Genomic DNA, 24,129 nt, shown 5'->3' with positions numbered 1-24,129 from the left:
CACGTAAACCATCTGCAGGTCAACAAACTGCATATGCAGCAATCGTTTTCTCGCTCGGCTCTTTGTTCTCGCGTCTATTTTTAAAACACACTTCAACTTAAATAATAATAGTTGCAAATATTCTTAATAAACGTGATCATTTTATTTATTATTTCCTACGAGTTTTATGATAGTAACATTATTAAATTATATGCAAGATTTAAATTTTTTTTTTTTAAATTAAACTGGAGTAAATTATACCTGGATTCCAGCAGGAAATTATTTAAAGCATTTCCTTTGAGTGAATTTAATTATATAAAAAGTTGTACAGGTTCATAGTCTACTTCCTTTGGTTAGTTTCACTGGCTGACGATGTGGGGATGCTTCGACTACACTTAATTTGAAGTTAAGATGAAGTTTTGTTCTTATATCGATAACATAGGCATCGATTCGTAAAAAATATTATCTATCAATAGGTGTAGGAGCCTGATAGCTACATATCCAAAGATCCTCTGAACCCCCCCACCACCCTCAAAAAATTCGATAACTCAAACTTAAGACCAAAAAAAACCCAGTGTCACTAGGTACTGAAAGTTTAGTGCATGTGTTGTGCGATATGGTATACAAGTGAAATCAAAATCTCTACATCAGACTGATTAATCTATTATACCACTAGTTGTAAATGAGGCTACCGGTCCCAGGATACGATAAGCATTAGGGTGTTTCAAAAAAAAAAAAATGTAGGCGCCAAGAGATAGCCGAGCGGTTATAGACTAGACCCGCAATGCTAAGATGTATTGTTGGTTTAGTGGGTTCGATTCCCCTGGTCTATGTCTTGTATTTTATTTAATGGTTAATATGAGAACTTTATAGTAAAGTAAGTTAGGCGGTTATAGGCTAGACCCGCAATGCTAAGATGTATTGTTGGTTAGTGGATTCGATTCCCTGGTCTAAGTATTGGATTTTACTTAATGGCTAATATGAGAACTTTATAGTAAAGTAAGTTAGGCGGTTATAGGCTAGACCCGCAATGCTAAGATGTATTGTTGGTTAGTGGATTCGATTTCCTGGTCTAAGTATTGGATTTTACTTAATGGTTAATATGAGAACTTTATAGTAAAGTATGTTAGGCGGTTATAGGCTAGACCCGCAATGCTAAGATGTATTGTTGGTTAGTGGATTCGATTCCCCTGGTCTAAGTCTTGGATTTTACTTAATGGTTAATATGAGAACTTTATAGTAAAGTATGTTAGGCGGTTATAGGCTAGACCCGCAATGCTAAGATGTATTGTTGGTTAGTGGATTCGATTCCCCTGGTCTAAGTCTTGGATTTTACTTAATGGTTAATATGAGAACTTTATAGTAAAGTATGTTAGGCGGTTATAGGCTAGACCCGCAATGCTAAGATGTATTGTTGGTTAGTGGATTCGATTCCCCTGGTCTAAGTCTTGGATTTTACTTAATGGTTAATATGAGAACTTTATAGTAAAGTATGTTAGGCGGTTATAGGCTAGACCCGCAATGCTAAGATGTATTGTTGGTTAGTGGATTCGATTCCCCTGGTCTAAGTCTTGGATTTTACTTAATGTTTAATATGAGAAATTTATAGTAAAGTAAGTTAGGGGGGTTATAGGCTAGACCCGCAATGCTAAGATGTATTGTTGGTTAGTGGATTCGATTCCCGGTCTTAAATAACATTTTAGCCACCAGAATTTATTTTTTATTTTATAAGAATTTATGATGTAAATTGAAATTAACCATAAATTAATTACACCATAAAAATAATTATATTACAATACAATATCCCGTTACAATACTTCCTTATAAGGTAGATAACAAGGAAATAAACACGGAATATTAAATAGCTGTGAATTTATTAATTTTTTTTATTACATTTAGAGAGCAATGTCCTATCGGTTCTGCATTAGTAAATTGTGAAATAAATTTGGTACACTTTATAATTGTAGTTCTTTTTTTTATTTTTTTGGATTTCTTTCATAACTAGTATTATTGTATTCACATTTATTGATAACTGTAAATATGATCGGAGTTTCAGAATTGACATTCTGCCAGAAGTTTTTCTGGGTCTCTCTGTAAACGGTGGACAAAACTGGAGCCACTTGATGAATTATTGGATAAAATGCTGTAAATGAAAAACAATAAGGCCGCCAGGTGCTGCTGGAGGCGGTGGTGCTGCCGCCAGTCTGAACTGTTTTAAAAATGGAGGCAATGAATTAATAAAAGTCCTGTAGGATCATTTATTCTCATTTATAATCTGGGCGCGACATACTGGAGTTATAGGAGATTTTCTCCACTAACTTTGCACCAATAAAATACCATTTGTTACAAAGACTGTTAGCCATTTGTTGTTGTTGATTAATGTTTGTAAATTAACTGATAAAAATCTGCTAATCACTTTTTTATCAAAAAGCTTTTGTCTAAAACAATCAAAATAATAGTCTAAATTGGATGTTCCATAAATTTTTGTTTTACAAACAAACTAATAACAATTTTACTCAAAATCAACTAATTAAACAGGCCATCAACAGGTGAGAACAGTGTTGACCAGTGAAAACGCAGCAAGGTCACGTTTTTGCGTGATTTTGCAGGAGATTTTGTCAAAAAAAAACAGGAAGAGGATTTCATTGCCGAAGGTAACACCTTCAACTAGATATATCCAGCTGTATCCAGCGCTGATTGAGCTACGTTATCCCATTCAAACTCATCGTGAGTTACCCGACCTAGCCATCTCAGGACATCCAACCGAAAGGCAGTAGACCCCTGTGCAAAAAGTTTGGGGACTCCTGCTCTAAACCAACAGCCGCCCCAATGGTTCCGATATTCCGACCTTAAAAGACTCCTTTTTAAGCATGTGGGTACCATCAAAGTTTGGTACAGGTTCTTAGATGGGCTTAACAGGCATATTAATGGATTACTAAAGAGGTGGAGACCCACTTAAGGTTGTAGGACCAATGGAAGAAGAAGAAGAAGAAGAAGTAATAAAGTTAAACTAAGTTCAATTCAAAGCTAATTAAAACGACACCAGAAAACAAAGATAGTAGATCGATAAGAGAGAAACGACGCGGAAACTCTTTTAATAAAAACAGGTGACTCTAGAGAGCCGGCAGTCACCAAGCTGAGCCTGATTACACTTGTCAAACTTTCCTGATAAACGGGATTTTAAAAAAGGAGGGGACAAAGAAAATTAGTTGAAAGTAAAAGGAAAAAAAAGGAGAAAAGCTTAAACAAATTCTAACGACGAATTTCCTCCTCGTCGTGACTAAATGCGTTTGGATTGCGTGTTGTCGTCAGTACATTTAACATTTAATACAATCTTTAATTCTGTCATGACACAAACCTCATTCCCTATCTATCTCTCTCTCTCTCTCTCTCACTCCCTAAGGTTACCAGCCCTAAGGTTACCATTGGTCGCGTGCAATCAACTTTCAAGACCATAAACAGTGCCAGGATATTAGGCTTTTATTTACAGTTTTTCGTCTTATAATTTAAAGAAAAAACATGAATCGTTAAGATTAACTGATTGTCAGCAACATAACGTGGAATAAATCCTGCGAGGAACACTGGAAGATCACAGGCAGAATGAAATCAAAGTTATAAACATGATGAAACAGGTCGTTATATAGAAGGTTGAGTGCCAATAACAGTAACAAAGTCAAGGATATCTTTGATTTAAACTCAATGGAAACAGGACGTCGAAGGATAGAGAGCAGGGAAAAGAGAGGGAGCGACTGGCGGAGTAAGATCGCGGAGGCCAGGACCCAACTAACTGGGTTGTAGTGCCATTGGGGCGCCACGGTAGCCGAGCGGTTAGAGGCGAGACCTGCGAAGCTAATATTTATTGTGGTACTGGGTTCGATTCCCGGTCCTAGGCCTTGGATTTTATTTAATGGTTAATAAAAAGAAATTTATAGTAAAGTATGTTTGCTAGTCGCCTCCGTCCAAGACACTTAATTGGTAGTTGGACGTTAAGCCCTGCCTGAAAAAATAGGCGATTACTTTACTTACTTAGTGCCATTGAGAAAGAGAAGGATAGAGGGAGTCTATCTTTTGGAGTAAAAGATTCCTAGAAGTCTTTTCTTGTAGGCTATAAGGACTGGAAAATATCTTGGGAAGAAGCAGAATGTGTGAGGCTGTCGGCAATATCGAGGAAAGTGGGTTGTACTTTGGGAGCAGCAGTGCTTTTAAGTTCTCTGTTCCCCCAAGAACTTCTCAAAATCACAGACCTGGGAATTAATCGCCTAATAAGGGGAATTAGATCTTTGAATGGGTACTTGGCAATTGCCGTAAAATGATGAATATATTTACAATTAAAGAGTCCATGAGCAGACAAGACAGAAGGCACACCAACCCTCTGATAATGTAAAATAGTATATTGCCAATTAGCCCTGAAGATGGACCTAGTTCCTAGGTCGAAAGCTGGGCATAATAATAATATCTTGACTGAAATTGGCATTAATTTTTCATCCTATTTACAATTAAAATTTCCAAAGCGACAAATCGGCAGAGTAAAGATCATTTGAAGCTGTAAGCTTGATGAGAACACTTAAAAAGTTGAAAGAAAATAATGTGGGCCATTTAAAAAAAGGAAATAATACAAAAATATATGGAAAACTTCAAGTTTCCGGTTAACGAATTTCAGACTTAGATCTTTAAAAACGGAAGCGATTATAATATCCAAAACGGAATCCTTACTAAGTTTGTGTTTTGTGTTTTAGATAAATGGTTTACATTGTTAGAAATATTATATACTGTGCAGAGATGGTGTGGTACTGTTAGGATTGGTCACAGAGGGTAAAGCACCGGGGAACTGCATAATGAACTGAGAGAGAGAGGAGAGCCTGGGCTGCACGTCTTAAGCTCCAATTGTTCATGGTACAATGTACCTCGGCGCACAGACAATGGCCACTTCTTGGTCCCCGCTGGTGTTCACCCTCCTCTATCTAAACTATACACACTAACTGTGGCCACTAAATTTACTTCTTCTCTGTTCCTCTATATTATATCTTCTTCTTCTTCTTCTTCTTCTTCATCCTCTACGGTAACAATACTACAGTGCACAGTCTTTTTTCTTTCTTTTTCTTCCTTCTTGACTTTCTACGCCTTAATGCATTCCTTGCTATTATAACCTGTTTGATCTCAGCCACTCTTAGTAACTAGTGTAACCTACATGCATGTTCATTTCTTACTGGAATAACGCGCCTTTTACTTTCTTTAAAGTAAAGCAGAGAAATTATCATCGGTATCGTCTCTTAGTGTCTGTTTATTTCTCTGAAATCATCCCCCATTATCATTATCTATTTCCAACTTCCTTTAGATGGACTTTCAACAACTTGATCATCTGCAAAAAAAACAGCTTAGTCAGATGACCCACACTTAGTTTGCAACTAATTTCTCAACCATTCTACCCCAGGTGAGCTCTTAAAACAAGTTGGACGTGAAAAACGAGATTTGATCGTGGAGAATTGCTCACATTGAAAAACTTTGCAGAGTAGACAAGAACGTACTTAAAACGGAATATGGTTTCCGTAAGAGACAAATAGATGGTAAACATCTTAGAGCGATCAGAAGGAAGTAACCAAAAAGGTGTTTAGAACCACTGTCTCAGTGGTATGGCCGACAATCAGGGATCCTAGCCAGAAGAGCTTTTTGGGGGGCAGTTACCTACGCAACTTTCATCTCCCCCTAGTTACACGCCACTCTGAAAAACAGGAGCTCTGCATAGGTGAGAAAAATAAGATATACAGGGTGAACCAGTAAGTATTGTCCATAGGCCTACTGTGTGTAGTACATCTAAAGTGGAGTTCAATGACGTATTGGCCAACTTCATATTTTCCACTGTTCTTGAGTGACGTCACTTTAATTTTTTTTTTTTTATCCTTACTTTTTCCCAATAAAAATGTTATTACTCAGAAAGTTTTAGTCCGAATTCGATTCTGACGATACGGTTAGAAAGATAGATAGATTTTCTAAAAATTGACACCATTTCAAAGCATAAGTTATTCTCCAAACAGCCTCAATCTTCCTCCGAATGCTGGAAAAATAAAAGTAATCGAAATTTTTAAGAAAAAACTCATTATAGGCCCTTATGTGATCATTATCCGACTTAGGTGCTGGCACATTTTTATAAAAGTTTCCTTGTCTAATGTGGGCTTTCTAACGGTATATCCATTTTCCAGGATTCCTTTTATCTTCTTATGAGAAATTACGTTTGTTTTTGCAAGAAAAACGTGTTCACAACGTGAACACAACAGTGTTAGTTTATCAAGTTGTTTTAATTCATTGAAAACTCTTTTAGATGGGACCAGTAGTCAATTTTTAAAGTACATTGTCTTAAAATAAGGAAGTCAAAGGTTACAAATTGCACTAGAAAAAAAAAAAAAAAAAATTCTGATCTCTGAAATATTTAAGAAAATGTTAGGATCATTAAACCACGTGACTAAGAGCACATAATTACTACCATAGAGGAAAACTACGTGACTCAAAGTCAGCCCACTAGAAATAGAACTTAGTATTAGTACAGTAAAATCGCCTATCAGGCGGGTCCTTAACGTTTAACTACAGCTTGTATTTGAAAATTCCCTTTAGGGCACTATTGAGCAGCGGAGCGGGAGTGGTTGGATATACCTCTAAAGTACCATCTAAGTGTGCTTTACGGGCTAATCAGATTAAATCGAGAAAAACTGGCCAACCGGAAATGCCATTTCACTGAATTGATATTAAAAGTTTTTTAGCGAATTTTTTCTTACTATTCTTAGATATTAGCGATAATTTTTAGCGATAAATTAGCGATTATTATTATTTTTTTTTTAAATTTATTTATTTAAAAAAACAACAACTAAAAGTAAAGAGAAATGAAAAGCGATAAAATAGATACAACTCGTGGGACACAAAAAAAAAAAAAAAAAAAAAAACGAACCGAAGAGTAATCGTCCTTCTTCGAGAAAGTCCGTTAATATTCGTTAGTGACCAGCTGGCGTAGCGGCACTCTGGGCAAGAAATCCACGAGGCCTTTGACTTGCAGTTCAGTCTGAGTTGGTTGGTGTCTTTGAATGCAGCAGGGTGTTGTGTTGGGTTATTCGTTTTGTTTTTTTCTTTTTTTTTTTCCTTTGATTATTAGTGGTTATATTTTTCTTGTACATTCATTTCTTTAATATCATGAATTTCATCTTCTTCCAGTAGATGCTGAATATTTTAAATTGTTTTTCATTTTTTTTTAAATGCCTATCAAGACATTTTTTTTTTTTTTTACGGTGTTAGTGCAAGTGGTCATGTTTAATTGAAACAATAAAATAAAACATTTTCTGGTGTGTTAAAGCACAATAATTTGTGCTATAGTTTTTGGTTTTGTTTTAATTTAAAAACAAAAAAAAAAAAAATTTACAATTTTTCTTTAAAGCAAGAGGAGTATACTTATTTTTATGGTGAGTCTATGAGTTTTATTAATAATTTAATAAAAGAAGCGGTGCATTATTATTTTGAATTTAATATTACTCTCTGCCCAAGGATAATGTAGGTGACTTTAATGCACGAAGATGCAGCATCCATTCACCTACTCTCTAGGGTTACCTTTTACTCTACACTTTACCTTTTCATTCTCCTACTTAAAACAGACATGCGCATTTTAAAAAAACAAATTTATCTTCTTATTTTCTTATATAATTTATTATTTATTATTATTTTCTGGCTGATTTGGGAAAGCATTATGTGCCAAGTCATATTCTTTTTTTTCAAAAATTCAATTTTTTTTTTGATTGCTTAGTGAATATTTAAATCGCAGGAAGCCAATGCGTATTAAATATTCAGTCTCGGCAGTACCTGAATTTTTGGTTAACCTGTTATTGGTCAAAACAGTCCCTAATTTTTTTTTTTTTTATTCAAAAGGGATAGTTCCTCTTTTTTCTGCTTATTTCACCTCCCCTCCCCGCATTTAGGCCTATCATTTTTTATTTTAAAAGGATTCTTGAGCGAAAGGTGTTCCCTAGTTCATTCCAAACAGTAAAAGTGAAGTAATTATATAGATTTTAAACTTGTTTTATACCCGAGCTTTTTGTGCGCGTTTTCGCGTGTCCTAGTTTTTTTTTGGTAAAAACCTCAAGTTAACAAAAAAAAAATCTATTATTCGGAATTATGAGAAATATGTTTAAGTTTGAATATTTTACATCCCATTTTTTTTTTTTCTTTAAATTTTTCTATTTTACTTTTGTTAACCAAACTTTCAAGGATACTGTTCTACAATAGGGCTAGATACTACGTGGGAATAGATGCACCCTTCTGAAATTAGGGACTCATAGGGGGGGGGGAATATATCGTAGCGTGAGGATTCACTTTGTACTTTATTCTCTTTTTTCGCCCTCTCTCCCTCTCTGACAGTTTATCTCTCTCGCTCTCTCTTTCCGTTGTCTGTAGCGCACACACGCATGAAAGGAATCAATAATTGAGACTCATCATCATCATCTTCTTTTGAATAATATCCTAAGTAAATGAACTATTATAAATCTTTATTTTCATGTTATCAAACAATTATGTTTAATGCAATTGATAAGGGAGTCTAAGTATATTTAAATCCTTATCTTCAGTATTAGAAAGGCTAGTCCACAGCTGTAGACGTAGATACAAACGGAAACAATTTTTATAAAAACTATTTAAAATACAGTGATATTTTTTGAGCTTCTTATAGTTCACTGTCTGGGGACCGATGATGCATTAAAAAAAGCTCCCGGCTACCAATAACCTTAGATGTTGACTTAAATTAAAAAAAAAAAATAATAATAATTTTTTTAAAAAATTGAACATCTTCCACACTAAAGAAAGAGTAAAAATTGTAGAAACGTTGACCACAATGGAGGAGAGTAGCAATGTTTGCCCTTTATAAAGCAACACAAAGGCGTGGGAACGCACACACAAAAAAAGAGAAGTTAGAGGCATGAAGAAATCCAAAGTGTACCATATGGAGAGAAGTATGTGTGTGTGTCTGTATTCACACAATTGCATACATGTGTGTGAAGTTTAGTCATCTGTGTATGTGTAGTTTTTTTTGGTACGTCATAATAATAGTTTCCTTCCGGAACTGTACACCAATCTGGGCTGTTTTTCGAAAGAAAATATAAGCCTATTGAATTTCTAGCGCTAAATATTATTTATGGAGCTTTTTTTTAATTCAATCCCATTGTAAGGCGCCACGATAGCCGAGCGGTTATAGGCTAGACCCGCAATGCTAAGATGTATTGTTGGTTTAGTGGGTTCAATTCCCCCTGTCTAGACCTTGGATTTTATTTAATGCGGTTATTATGAGAATTTTGTAGTAATGTACAGTTTGCTAGGCGGTTATAGGCTAGACCCGCAATGCTAAGATGTATTATTGGTTTAGTGGGTTCGATTCCCGGGGTCTAGGCCTTGGATTTTTATTTAATGCGGTTATTATGAGAATTTTGTAGTAATGTACAGTTTGGTAATCACCTCCGTCCACGACAACCTAATTTGGTAGTTAGAGATAAAGCCTGCCTGAATAAAAATAGACATAGTTACCAATATTTTATCTAATCGTCCTTTCTAATTAAAACAAAATGTCAACAACTTATTAGATTACGATTGCCCCCCCCCCCCCAAATTAAAGATATAAGAAATTGTAAGAACATACACATATATATCATTAATTTTAGAAGATAAGATTTTTAATACAATTAATCTATGTACTCCATTATACTACAAGTTGTTCACGAAGTAAAAATAAATAATGAACACTAATAACGAGTTATTTATTATCTATGGATCCCAGATATGGGATATAGATTATATCTAATTAGGTGTTTCTCTATAGTAAAACCAGTTCGGGTAACTTTTCTCATTATGTTAACAATTCCACTTTCTTATTTAGAAATGATAAAGACCTTCTTTAATTTTTTCTTTTCTTTTACAGTTTCTTTTAGCCATAATTAGCTTCAAGTATGTGATAACTATTTAAAAAGAGAAAATCAAATTATATATATATATACAAGTTTCTTTTCATTTCTTCCTTTAATAGTGTTATCGTTCTCAATTAGCTCTAAAAGTTCGTTATAGTTAACTTTTGCTGATTTAGCGATATTATTGTTAATTATTTATTTATTCTGTTTGTGTTTCATTTTTCTTCGGTTCTATAACTTTTTTGCTTTTTCACTTTTTTAATTAATATTAATACTGTAATTAACTGTAATACTGTAAATAATATTGCAATCAACAATAATGTTTAAAAAAAAACTTTTATTTTGAAAGAAAATTGGGATAGAACAGTGTTAGTTTTTCCCCTAAAGTGCAGAGTTTAAAAAAATGTACGACTTAAAGTAAAAAATTAAGTATTGCCTATTTTTCTGTCTAATTATTCTAATTAAAGAAGATATTATAATTGTGCAGATTTTCTATTTTTAATAGCAAATTCCGTCCCTGAATAAAAAAAAAAAAAAACTTTGTGTGTGTGTATGTATGCATGTAACTTAAAAAAAATGAAACTTTCGGTAAGTTAAAGTTCACTTTTTTTGAATAGGTGCCTCTTAGAATGGTGCTATAATAAGGTTTTGGTCCAAAATCTATTTTCCGGAAGTACCATTTTGCTACGTCAATTTTCCATTTATTTAGGATTTTCACCCAAAAAATGGCACGTTTGTAGAACTATTATTTGAAACATTTCCTCAGCAAACGGCGGATCTAAGGTATTTTTTTTTTTTTTTTTTTTTTTTTTTTTTTAAAAAAAGGGGAGATTCCTTGTATAGTGATAATAATTAATTATAACTCAAAAAGTTATAACTCAAAGTGTTTTAAAGAAAATTTAAGAGTTAGAACTTTTGAGAAATGAAATAAAAGGAAATCGTGTGTGTTTAGATCAGATTGTTCCAGGTGGGCTTTACACCCAATTCCCGATTAGAGGCCGTGGACGGAGGTGACTAGCAAACATACTTTACTGTAAATTTCTTGTATTAACCATTAAATACAATCCAAGGCCTAGACCAGGGGAATCGAACCCACTAAACCAACAATACATCTTAGCATTGCGGGTCTAGCCTATAACCGCCTAACATACTTTACTACTAATTTCTCATATTAACCATTAAATAAAATCCAAGGCCTAGACCAGGGGGATTCGAACCCACTAAACCAACAATACATCTTAGCATTGCGGGTCTAGCCTATAACCGCCTAACATAATTTGCTGTAAATTTATTAACCATTAAATACAATCCAAGGCCTAGACCAGGGGAATCGAACCCACTAAACCAACAATACATCTTAGCTTTGCGGGTCTAGCCTATGACTGCCTAACATACATTACTAATTAATTTCTCATATTAACCATTAAATAAAATCCAAGGCCTAGACCAGGGGGATTCGAACCCACTAAACCAACAATACATCTTAGCATTGCGGGTCTAGCCTATAACCGCCTAACATAATTTGCTGTAAATTTATTAACCATTAAATACAATCCAAGGCCTAGACCAGGGGAATCGAACCCACTAAACCAACAATACATCTTAGCATTGCGGGTCTAGCCTATAACCGCCTAACATACATTACTACTAATTTCTCATATTAACCATTAAATAAAATCCAAGGCCTAGACCAGGGGGATTCGAACCCACTAAACCAACAATACATCTTAGCATTGCGGGTCTAGCCTATAACCGCCTAACATAATTTGCTGTAAATTTATTAACCATTAAATACAATCCAAGGCCTAGACCAGGGGAATCGAACCCACTAAACCAACAATACATCTTAGCATTGCGGGTCTAGCCTATAACCTCCTAACATACTTTACTATAAATTTATTAACCATTAAATACAATCCAAGGCCTAGACCAGGGGAATCGAACCCACTAAACCAACAATACATTTTAGCATTGCGGGTCTAGCCTATAACCGCCTAACATACTTTACTACTAATTTCTCATATTAACCATTAAATAAAATCCAAGTCCTAGACCAGGGGAATTCGAACCCACTAAACCAACAATACATCTTAGCATTGCGGGTCTAGTCTCTTAACCGCTCGACTATCGTGGCGCCTTAATGTGCGATTTCTTATCTTAAGAAGTGTAATAAGGTGTAAGTAACGTGTGTTCATCTGGATTTCTTGATCTAAGTTTTGTCTCGGCCAGCCCTTTATAGAGAAGGAGTACAGTTATTTTGTAGCGTCAGGATCTTCTGTCCCTTTTTAACTATAGCATGTTTAGGGATTTTAAATTTAAACTTAATTATTTCCTTTTAACACTATATATTAGCTGCAATTAGATATTGGTCTTGAGTGTGTTTCAGACAGTTTTTTAAGGCGCTGAAGTTTTTTTTTTGGTTTTGTTTATCCAGCGTTTAGATAACGGAATTGTGTGGGTCTTGTGTGGGCACAGGTGTTCAAACTTCTTCTCATGACCTGCACACTTTATTTTATTTATTTATTTTGAAAATGAGATAAAAACATTGTCATTTTAACATTGATCAGTCATAAATTTTGAATATTCTTGCAGATGTTTTTTATTAAGTGTTATTAGCGGTGCAGGCGTTCAGTAAAATTCAGAACGAGTCTCTGTAGAACTTGCTCCAGTATTCAAGTATTGATCTTTTTGCCGTCTGAATTCCCTAAAATGGTCAGTTGGCCAGCGAAAGGACATCCAACTATTGGAAGAAATGCCTTTCATCATGTTGAAGAATGTTCTAGACTACTTACTCCCATGTACGACCTACATGCTCATTTCCGCTTTCGCTTTATCTTTCCGTCTTCCTCTGGTGACAAACTCTTCTTCGACATCTCCTTTTCATCTTATTCTAGGCTTTCCTTGGGGATTTTTTTTTTTTAAATCCCAGGATACCCATATTATGCTAACTTAGAGAATATCCATTCTGTGCTCAAGATTCCCGGCCTGAATCTGTCAGGCATTATGAAGCATTCACTTTCGACTAGTTCTCTTGGTTGGGCTAAAAAGTCAAATCTATCTTGCATCCTGGACACCTCAAAATTCTTTAAAGGATCTTTCTTTATCTCCTAACTCATCTGGTTTGATGAGCACTCATGTTTCATGGTTACTTCCAGATTTAAATAATAATATATCTAAAACAGTTTCATAATAAATCCGGGTCTTTGCAACTCTGGATATGGATTATGGAGTGTCTCAGCTAATACCTAAAATTACTCTACCAAGTTTTTTAAAACCAAATAAAGCGCTGAATTTAATTTAAAAAAAAAAAACCCACAGTGTGCGGAATTAAAATCAGACATTGACGTGTACACACGTCGAACGAACGCAGGGCAAAATAACCAAAAGTTTACAATAGTCGTAATAGTCACTACAAGTGACTTTTTCTGCAATTTCTGGGGCTGAGCATTCTGGGGCTCTTTCAAAATCTTGGCACCGCTTCACGTATGCATTGCTCCCAGTTAACTAGGGACGCAAGAGCTTTTACAATGAAGAAAAGAGCTTTTTGAATTCTGTGCAAAATGAAATCATGCTCGTACTGAGGTCTGAGAATCTCTATCTAAGAGGTAAAAACGGCATTGCACAAGGGTTGAGAGCTTCTATTTGTGTCCGTAATTCCCAATCTCTAATGCGGAGACCAAACATGTACGATACCAACCACTTATCATTTGGCTGAATCCCCCACCCCCTCCGTATAAAATACTAGGCAGTGATATTGGTAAGATAAAGGAAACATCCCCACCAAATAATATTCTTATTGTATTTTAATTAAAATTTCGAGTTTTTATAGTTAATGGCAATTCTATATTTTTCACAACGAGTATACACGTCGAACGCACCGTAATAGAGATTTGGTTTGACGTGTATACAGGTCAAAAATGTTCTGTCATGCCCCGTTTCGTTTGATTACGAATGTAGACGTACTACTCAGATTTAATGTTGTAGTTTCATATAGCTAATCAACTGCAACACAGTTTTAAGAGGAGGTACATGAAGATTTATGTATGTTCTCTCATTCACATATTATAACCTGATTGAGCTCCACCAGTAGAACATGAAGGAAGTGATGACACAAATCGCTCAACAACATCAACATTCACGTCCCCCATAACCGTTCGTTCCCAGTCACCCTTCCCTCCTCCATAAGTGGCACCATACTATTTCCTGATTACAAAGAAGTAAAGAGCAATCCATAATGTAAATAAATGTAGAATTAATATAGTTACAGAGGCTGTGAAAAAAAAGATCTGTTGTTTGTTACCAGCTTACTTTCGTTTCCGTACATCTTAGGAATCATTAACCATATTTTAATAGTGTTATTTTATTTGTGACGGAAGCTCAATTTTCAAAATCGATATCACTACACCAAACTGATTTATCAACCTCTGATAATGCATGAACTTTTGTAAACGGTCAGAGATACAGAAAAAAAAATCTTGAATATTCCAGCCATTTATGGATCAGTAACTTGTGATACTACGGGATCAAATCAGCGATATTAAATTTTGAACCGTTATTTATTGAGCAGTGATTCACCAGGTAGCTTGTAGGATAGTTAATAAACCAGGCTGGCGGGAGAAGGGGGGTATGATTTATGTATTCTAGCCCCCCCCCATCCCTTAAGGGGAGCTGTTGTCTCACTAACAATTTCAGCTAAGCAAGCAAATGTGTATCGATTTTGTCAGCCAGGAGGTTTTTGGTCAGGCAATCTTCTACTTAATGCATGTTTATTAGAAAAAGGGCATTAAACCTTAATTTTTATCGATAATATTGTATATCGATCATGTATTTCACATATTAAGAAGAACTATTATTTGTTTTTCCGTTTTTTTCTAATACTGTATTAGAAAAAGTAATATTTTAATTTAAAGTAAAGGTATATAACTTTGAACTTAACCTGGGAGTCTAGGAATTGAGTCTTACCATGTCAAGTATCGTAATAAACACGGAAGAATCACAACCTATCAAGGGCAGCTAAGAATTAAAGAAATTACGGTAATAAATTAATTAATCGCAAATAAAGCTAGTGATATTGTGAAAGAAAGCCCTTTGAACAATTTTCCATCCCTTACCCTTCAGCCGTAACCCTGTAACCATTTTGAGAGTATTTTGAGAGCCTTCCGTTCCCAAAGAATGTGTGTGGGCCAAAATTAGTTGGAAATCTTTCTAACTGTTATTAGACGTTTGTTAACCAGCAAGACATTCGTGTATTGCATTCTTAGTATCACTAATCTAATCGTTTTAATGTAAGGAGCACTTATAGTTTATTATCAAAACGATCTTTTGTACAATTTTAATCGTTTCGACTATTTGAACGATATTTGTACCCCTCTAGGACGTAGATGGCAACTTTGTTGGTAGGCTCTTCAGGGAAGTTCTCGTATTGTATTCTCTTTCTAACATGTGAACTATTTAAAACTTAAACTTACAGAATTTGGATATAATTAAACTGAACAGACCGGTGTTACTCTTCAGGCCTGGAGCCTGAACTATAAAGTAGGAACATCAAGAAACATCAGAACCAATTTCTCAGACTTGCGACCGCCTCTTCTCGACGTTCTAGGATCTACCCCCCATTTTCTCCATGGTCCATGTATACACTCCTTTATCCCCGTCAGCTGTAACTCCTTTTCATTCTAGATTGTCATGCTAACCCTAATCTAGGCCGCGAAATAGCCACCTAACCATCCTTCCATTCCCTGCAGACACAAAATAATTAAACACGTCCTTCTGTAACTTCCTCCTCAAGCTTATTTTATCCTAGTCCCAAAGCGTTCCCTATGAAGGTTAAATTTAATAAAGGTTAAAGTCATTGGTGCTTCATTTTTTTCCCTCAACTAATTGTACATAATTATAGTACATAAAGTTTATATATCTATCTGAAATGCTGGAAACCAGAATCATCTTTACTTGGTAAATAATGTGGTGTGAACACGCCCACGCGTTGTTAGCCTACAGCTGAGAAATTTAAATAATTAGCCCATCTTAAAACCTAACAAGCAAGTCTCCTTGGCAAAACAGCTCTAGATAAATAAAAGAAACACCTGATCTTTCAATTTCAATTAATAAAATTACCCTTTATTAATTAATGCCCACCTTGTAACCGAACAGTTATGACTTATTAATACTTTTTATTAGTAATTTTATTCCATATTAATAAATACAATGTGTACGACCCTGAACTATTCCTTCAATTTATGGATCAGTAACTATGATAGGAAATATAACTTTTAGAAAGAGATTAAAAGTCATGTGAAAGAACATTATTTATTTCCCGGCACTATCATTAGCAATATTTCATTTTCATAATGGAAAAAATAACTGTACAGTAAGTAAAAGTTATAAAAATGTAAATACGATGTATCTATTGTATGTAAATACTATATGATAATGTTGCATCATACAAATATAAATATTGAAATTATTAATAAATTATTTAAAGAATTAATAAATTTTAGTGCATGCGATTTAAAATTTTTTGTAACTTATTCTCTCGTTCAAAAAAAGAAAATAAATTGATGCGTACACACGACTGGCTATTTCCGCAATGTAATACAAAAATTTTTGGAAACATTATTGTGGTAATAATGCGTTAAAGAGCACGTAAAATTGGTAATTTCGGTCAAACGATGGCTCTTTTATTAATCAATTGAATATTTATTATAAGAGATAGACGCCAAGAGTTAGCTGAGCGGTTTGAGGCTAGACCCGCAATGCTAAGATGTATTGTTGGTTTAGTGGGTTCGATTCCCTGGTCTATAGGCCTTGGATTTTATTTTACGGTTAATATGAGAACTTTGTAGTAAAGTATGTTTGCTAGTCGCCTCCGTTCACGACACCTAATTTCACCTGAAAAAGTAGGCATTAATAATTTTTGTTTACTGAGACCATACATTTCATTTAAATGATATTTTGAGGATAGCCTAATATATATTTTCCTCGAGTACTGCTTAAAGAAGCACTTTCTTGGGTAAATGTTTTTTCAATTGATGGATGGTCGTCAGCAAATATTCTGGAGCATAATTGAACAAAATGGACGTCATTGAAATTTAAATCTTATTAATTAAAAAATGTAAATTACGAATTTCATTTGTTTAAATAATTCAAATAAACATTGGGTATAATTTCATGTTAATTCCATTAATTGAGAATGAATATATTCTCTCTAAAGAGAGATTTACAGTAACATAGCGTTCCTATTTTATGTGCACTAATTAAGGAGAGTTAATTGGTTCCTAAAATCGAGTTTGAGGAAAATTCCTTAACTCTAAGTATCTTATGACTCAATGGATGGGTTTACTTTCTTGAAAATGACTCCTTAGCTTTTCTGAAAACTTCGTGTTTACATTTTCTACTAATTTATTTTTGAAACTTCGTTAAGTACAGTTAGAACTTAACAGTTTAGTCTTAGTAAGAATCAAATGTGACTTAAATATTCGGAGTTCAATTTTTTGGATCAGAACTTTGGGAACAGGAAGTCATGTGAGGTTCACTCCGGGGTTTCCCCCCCTCCAAATGAGTTGAGCTTACTGAAGAGAAGTTGGAATATTTATTAAGCTGAGAGGATACGATAGTTAGGTTGTTTACTGTCGCGGCAGCGCTATTGTCGAGGTCATAGCGTTGTGGTGTTGTATGGACGGGCTGTGGGCACTTGTAACGGAGTGTATCACCATAGCCCGTTACATTAGACAGGTAGAGCGACCGAGAACAGGATACTGCGGGGGGGGTGGTGGTCGGGGAAATCGTCTTGGACAACTCGTGATCGTCTCACAGCCTCACTCAATCTGTCTGTTCCTAAACAGTATTGCCCCTAAAATGAACAAAATTATATTCTTTCCGCTCCCCAGTGGATTATCCCATATCACTAATTTGCAAACAACATCTTTGGTTTTGGTGTACGTACCAGTGCAGAATGTGGAAATAAATTTTTTTAGGCGGAAGTTATTAACTTTACGTAAAAATGTTTTACATACTATGAATACTTAAGTAGCTACCTGTTAAAGCATAATTAGATTAACCAATACGCGTAACCGGAAGTGCGTTTTTTTCAGAACAGAACTTTTACGCCTCGAAAGTGATTAAGATCATTTTTCTTTCAACTCAGACACCATTAACTGCGTGCCAATAAAGTAAAGTAAACGCCTATTTTTTTCAGGCGGGGCTTAACGTCCAACTACCAATTAGGTGTCGTGGACGGATGCGACTAGCAAACATACTTTACTGTAAATTTCTTTTATTAACCACATAAAATAAAATCCAAGGCTCAGACCAGGGAATCGAACCCACTAAACCAACAATACATCTTAGCATTGCGGGTCTAGCCTATAACCACTAGGCTACCGTAGCGCCCAACTGCGTGCCAATAAAGCCTTACTTTGACTAAGATGTCCATCTTGAAAGTTAGTCAATCCGTTCATGCCGAAAAATGCGCATTCTATGGGGGGGGAGGGGAAGAAACGTCGAGCGAGCATTGTGTGCGAGAGATGAATTTATCTTTTACACAAAGAGATTTTATCATGTTTTACGTCATTATGTCAAGTGTACAAATTGTATTTGCGTCATTGTAAGTGTCCAAAAAATGGGCAATGCATCTAAGTCATAATCAATACATCACTTATCAGGAAAGGGATTAGGAAAAGGAAACTGGTTAGCGTAGTGGATTTCAATGTGAAGATTCTGGATTCGGATACAGCTAATAGTTTTTCGACTGTAACGAGAGAACACTGCCCTTGCTGCATAATTTAAAAAAAAAAATTATATATTTTAATAGTAATTCTAAAAATATATTCTAAGTGGTTGTATTTACTACATTAGTTCACAGTGGTGCCTAGATTTATTTTAAAATGAAATTAGACAAAAAAAAATGTTTTGTACTTTATCTCTCCAGCAATTATTTAACTTCTTCTTGTGAGCCGACAAGAGTTATACCCTACTACAACCCCCGGGTGACAGTTTTACGGAGTTCCAAGAGAGAAAATATTGCCCATATGTTCGGGTAATTCTTTTCCCCTCCGTGAGATTTACGTCCCTATCTCTTTTGAAAATTCATTGTATCAGATTTATTGCGCCCCCCTCCTTTAAATAGAAAAATCTTTTTTTAAAGAAAAATCTGGGACTGACGCATAAACGATTTTCTCTTAGTGAGAATTTCCACTCAGCTTTTATTAGCCATAAATATCGCTCAAATTTATCACTAGCAAATGACACTTGTCATTTAAATGCCAGCTGCTCCCTCCCAAAAAATTCATTTTATGGAAAAAAGTTCTACAATAAAAGTAACATCAGTAAAAAGAGTCTTTATGAAGTTCTTATCGAGAGAAACGATGAATTTTTGCTCTCCTTACTCAACACTGATTTTTAAATATCTCTTTTTCGGTTTAAAAGAGAATTAAACGTTTATTATACTCGTCACACTTACATACATACTCATCTCCTAGCCCAATCCAATAAGATCATTTTCAATTTAAATTTCCTGTCTTAAGAGGAAGTAAATTTAATCGTGCAGATTTTTGATTTCGCGTCTTCACCGTTGGATTACATTTTAAGGTCCACTGATATGGCAAAAATTAGTCTTTACTCAAAAGTCTTTTTGTCTGTCAGTGGTCAACATAACGCATAAGGCATACTATTTCCCTTCATTATTTTTTTCCCTCTGTAAAACAGAAAGCTGGTCCTGCCGTTGAATGCGCAGTTTAAAGGATCAAAGGATTTCATTTCAGACTATCTTTACTGTGCAAGGGCTACCGTACCTCCGTCTAACCCTCTCCTAAGAGGCACTTATTTTAAAAAAAAGTGGCGGTGTCAGTTCCAGGTGCCAGTTTCTCAAAGTTTTGGATCTTTTTATTTGGAGACGCTGGCGTCAACAGACACGATTGCAGCCGCCCCATTGTTCGTAGAAGATCTTCAGGCAAGACCTGCTTATATCATAGATTTTTTTAACATATAACACAGAATAATGAGATCTTTATATTTTTTTTTGCCTTTTTTTTGGCATTGGCTTTCGCCATACAGCCAGCTTCGTCTAGGTGCTTATCACTAGAATATCACTCACTCTCCATTCTTACTTATGTCGTAAATACGAATGTATACTTATTGTATTTATGTATACTTATTACTTATAAATATGAATGCTTCACTCATTCATCCCTCTACTATATACAACTATTTACATAAACTACAGCTAATGGCTGGATCAGTACTCTATATTCCTGCCATCCTTATAGCTTAACCGAAATTAAAATCACTTAATCCTTTTCTAATCATTTTCTTCCATTCATTCTAATTGGCTATAACTTTTAAATACATTCATATTTCTTTGCTAGCTCTGCTACAGATTTAAGCACATAGATGTTGGTCTTCGTAGCGAAATGGTGCATCTAAATACCTGTATAAGCCGTCAAACATTTGTTTCCTTTCTACTACATAACGTGGACATATCATTATTATATGTTTGAAATCATGCTCCTTCTCATTGCAATCTACGCAAAGAGGAGAGAGGACCTTTTTGTTGATCCTGTGAAGATACGACCCACGCACACCGCGTGGTTCGCTCTCAGCCTGCTTATTGTCGTAAACAACCCATTTATTAGTGACAGTTCCCCTTAAACCATGGTAGTCTAGGTAACTGATCTTATAGAATCTTCCTTCATTACCATTACTGCCTTCCCTTTACTTTTGTCGAAGTAGCCTACCGAAGGGGCTGGAGTACACACACTGTGGTACACCGTTCTGACCTATCGTGGCCTGGTAAGTCGTTAAGCATATTAGGATTAAGCAGTGATTAAGGGGATGAAGTGGTAAGAAGTAGGGTAGATTCTAAATAACTTTCGGCTTCTATCAAGGAGGGCTTTAGGGCCATTTAACTTAATTACTAATTTGTCAACAGGGTGTTAGTCGTGAGAGTGTTTACACCGGATGGGCTTTTTATTCGGATGACCGAAAAAGGTTTATTTCCGATAAAATCTAAGTTACATAGATTTCCGCCCGATAGCAACCCATTTCGTTTGATGTTGAATGAAAATTCAATCAGTTTATTAAAGTATACGAGTATATAGAACTATATTATGAGATAGAAACTAAATGTTGCTGTTCCCATGGCAACTGCACAGACAATATCATGTGAAAATTATTTTTAATGAATCTTCTGGTGCGCATGTTCGGTGAAAGGATGCAAAGAAGAGAGAACAGTTTGTAAAGCGTCAGAAGTGAAGCGTCAGATGGCCAGCGTTGCGTTGCCAGCTCCATGACAATTAAGTGAATGAGTCACGAGAATTGCCTCCAGCCGAGTACACGCACACACACACACACACACTTCAACATTATAAATACAATAGACCAGTCTAATGTGTGAGTAGTATATCTAGCCAAAGTGTTTGTCTGTCTGTCTGTCGCGTCGAGCCGCCGTGGACAATCTAAACTACTCGGCTGAATTTCTCTCTCTGTCTGCTCCGTTAGAATCTCTATACATCTGTCTCTCTCGCTCTTCTCTCTACTTTATCAAACTCCACTCAGTACTACTTCCGTTTAACTCTAGACCTGCTTATCTTTCCTTACATTCACTAAATAAAGTGTACTATTCCTCCTCACTTGTACAACTTGCTTCGTACAATGCTTGACATTTTATTTTTAACCACAGTGAGCGAAGTTATACTAAGTCCACAGGTGCTTTGTTTTTTTTTTTACTTCTTTTACTCTACCTAAGAGAGGAAATATCACAGACGTGCAGATTTCATAGATGAAAACCGCTTTTATAGTTGGTCGTGAGTTTGAACAAACTACAGTAGAACCTCGATTAATCGGTGCTCGGGTAACTGGGATTCGGATTAACCGGGATCATGTTGAGTCATCATAAGAACATCTGGATCGGCGCCGAAACAAAAGTTAATTTTCAGTGGCGACAGTGAAAATTTTTTGTCTTCCGATGTAACATAATTGTAGGCGTGGCAGCAACTCTTTTATACCTGATTTTCTTGAATGGCCATAAAATTATGTATAATATGTTTGTATGTATGTAAAAAACCCAAATTATGGTGCAATTAGTACTGAATTTCTTGGGATTTACCACGGTAAAAAAAACAAAAAAAATTAAAAAATTGAAAAAAAGAATTACCGTCTAAGATAGGAGTTGATCTCTGGGACGAAACAGTAATGTATTATTGTGTAATACTGTGTATTCGGTTTAACCGGGATTTCAGTTTTCCGGGGTGGGTATAGCCGGAGATCAGCCCGGTTAATCGAGGTTGTACTGTATATGAAAAAGGGAGGAAAAAATCGTTGGACGCTCAAACCTGGAGTTCATCCAGGATTCTAACTCAAGAATAACCATCAAAATCCACAACTTTAACAAAGAAAAAAAATGGTTTAATACCATTTCTGGGAGAATAAGATTGATAAGAAACCTAATAGAGAGCTGTATTAGAAATTTTGGGCGAGCCCAAACGGGACTGATTGTACTGCCCCCTTGTAGTTTTGATAAGAGGAAAATTCCTGATTTTTCTTTCTTTTTCTAATGTGCAGAGTTTTTTTTTTCCACCAGTTAATTTTTCCCTTTATCTCCTCTGGGTCAACAGAGTGCATTTTCTGAGACTAAAAAAACTATATTAACTATTAAATAAAATCCAATGCTTAGACCGGGAATCGAACCGAGTATTACATCTTACAGGGCCTCGTCCTGGATTTTCATTTCAGGCTATCGTAATGTCTTCCTCAGTCATTAACTTCCTATTTGTATAGCACGAATATAGCATAAATCCATACTTGAAATGAATTTATAATTCTAATCATAATAATATATATAATTCTTGAATCCATAATTTTTTCAAGTATGGATTGATGCTATATTCGTGCTATACAAATAGGAAGTTAATGACTGAGGAAGACATTACGATAGCCTGAAATGAAAATCCAGGACGAGGCCCTGTAAGATGTAATACTGGGTTCGATTCCCGGACTAAGCATTGGATTTTATTTAGTAGTTAATATAGTTTTTTTTTTTTTTCAGGCTTAGAAAATGCACTCTGTTGACCCAGAGGAGATCAAGGGAAAAATTAACTGGTAGAGAAAACTCTGCACATTAGAAAAAGAAAGAAAAATCAGAAATTTTCCTCCCATCAAAACTACAAGGCGACTGGTTTACATTTTCCTGGCCGATTGGCGGGGACTGGTTTACCAACCAGAAGACAGACCCGTTAACTATTTCTTGCCTTAAACAAATAAAAACAAATATGCATTATTCAACTTATGAATGTGTTAAGGCATAACTGCACATGTGTATACTTACATACTATAATACAGCTATAGTTTGTCTGACTGTAACAATATACCATGCACTTTAGTTTGAAATTGTAAAGGAAATATTGTGTTAATCGAACTTGTTATCGATAGTCAATGCCTCAGATAATATTGCTTCCTGTTATGCGTCACTTTCAGCGTTCTTGTGAGTCACCATTCTCTCTCTATTCGAGTATGAGCTCTTAGGATGGCCAAAATTATGTTCTTCGAACGTGCTGCTGCTGTTGGACTTCTATGTCTATTTCTTCCATTGATATTCTATTTTAAAATGTTCTTGATCCAATTGTTGTTTTTTTTGTTAATGAACAACAAAACTCAGTGACCCTGCAAAGAGATAACATTTGTTTCTATCTCCTTACATCATTATTATTTTTCATTTGTTCAGAAAATAGAATAAAATGACGCCATTATTAATTAATTAATTAGGAAAATAGATTTTTAGATATTTTTGGAATTTTAATGACGTTTGAGATAACAAGTTTAAATTGTTTGGCAATCGCTTCACTTCCAATGGTGGTACTTGCTAGTAGGGTTTTATCATCTTGGGTACTATTGGAACCCACACACTAAACTTAAAAGGCAAGCAATGACAAAACGTGCGAAACTGCTTTACAGACTACTTGGACGATGCTCTAAATTGCCCATTGAACTCTAACGATTAATATACAACACTATCCTCAAACCTATGTGGACTTACGGACTAGAGCTGTGCGGGTTCAGCCAAACCTACAAACATACGGACTGTACAAAACATTTCAATCAAAACTACTGCCGACAGATAGTTGGACGCTCCTTTCTACGATGACTAACCACACTCTTCACAACGACCTCAACATTCCCTTCATAGACCAACTCGCCAAGATTAAATATCAAAAATTCCATACTGCTCTCTCGACTA

At 35.3% G+C, this 24,129-nt stretch overlaps 1 protein-coding gene across 3 annotated transcripts in view; it reads left to right on the top strand.

The window, feature by feature from the left end:
* The window catches only part of Dyrk2 (Dual-specificity tyrosine phosphorylation-regulated kinase 2), a 391,634-nt gene that overhangs the window by 65,134 nt on the left and 302,371 nt on the right, over positions 1-24,129 (top strand). The window contains exon 1 of one of the 3 annotated variants that reach the window (XM_074130626.1): positions 7,030-7,421. The exons of the other annotated variants lie outside the window; for them this stretch is intronic. Coding sequence (XP_073986727.1) covers positions 7,419-7,421 — 3 coding nt within the window. The 5' untranslated portion in view covers positions 7,030-7,418. Of the gene's footprint in view, positions 1-7,029; positions 7,422-24,129 lie in introns of those variants that run through there. 3 annotated transcript variants of the gene reach the window in all.

This window comes from Rhodnius prolixus, unplaced genomic scaffold (genome assembly GCF_049639745.1).
Source record: "Rhodnius prolixus isolate KJV_2025 unplaced genomic scaffold, Rpr scaffold_4, whole genome shotgun sequence".
Lineage (NCBI taxonomy): Eukaryota > Metazoa > Arthropoda > Insecta > Hemiptera > Reduviidae > Rhodnius > Rhodnius prolixus.
Note: the sequence above shows the minus strand (reverse complement) of the source record. Positions and strands in the feature narration are given on the sequence as shown.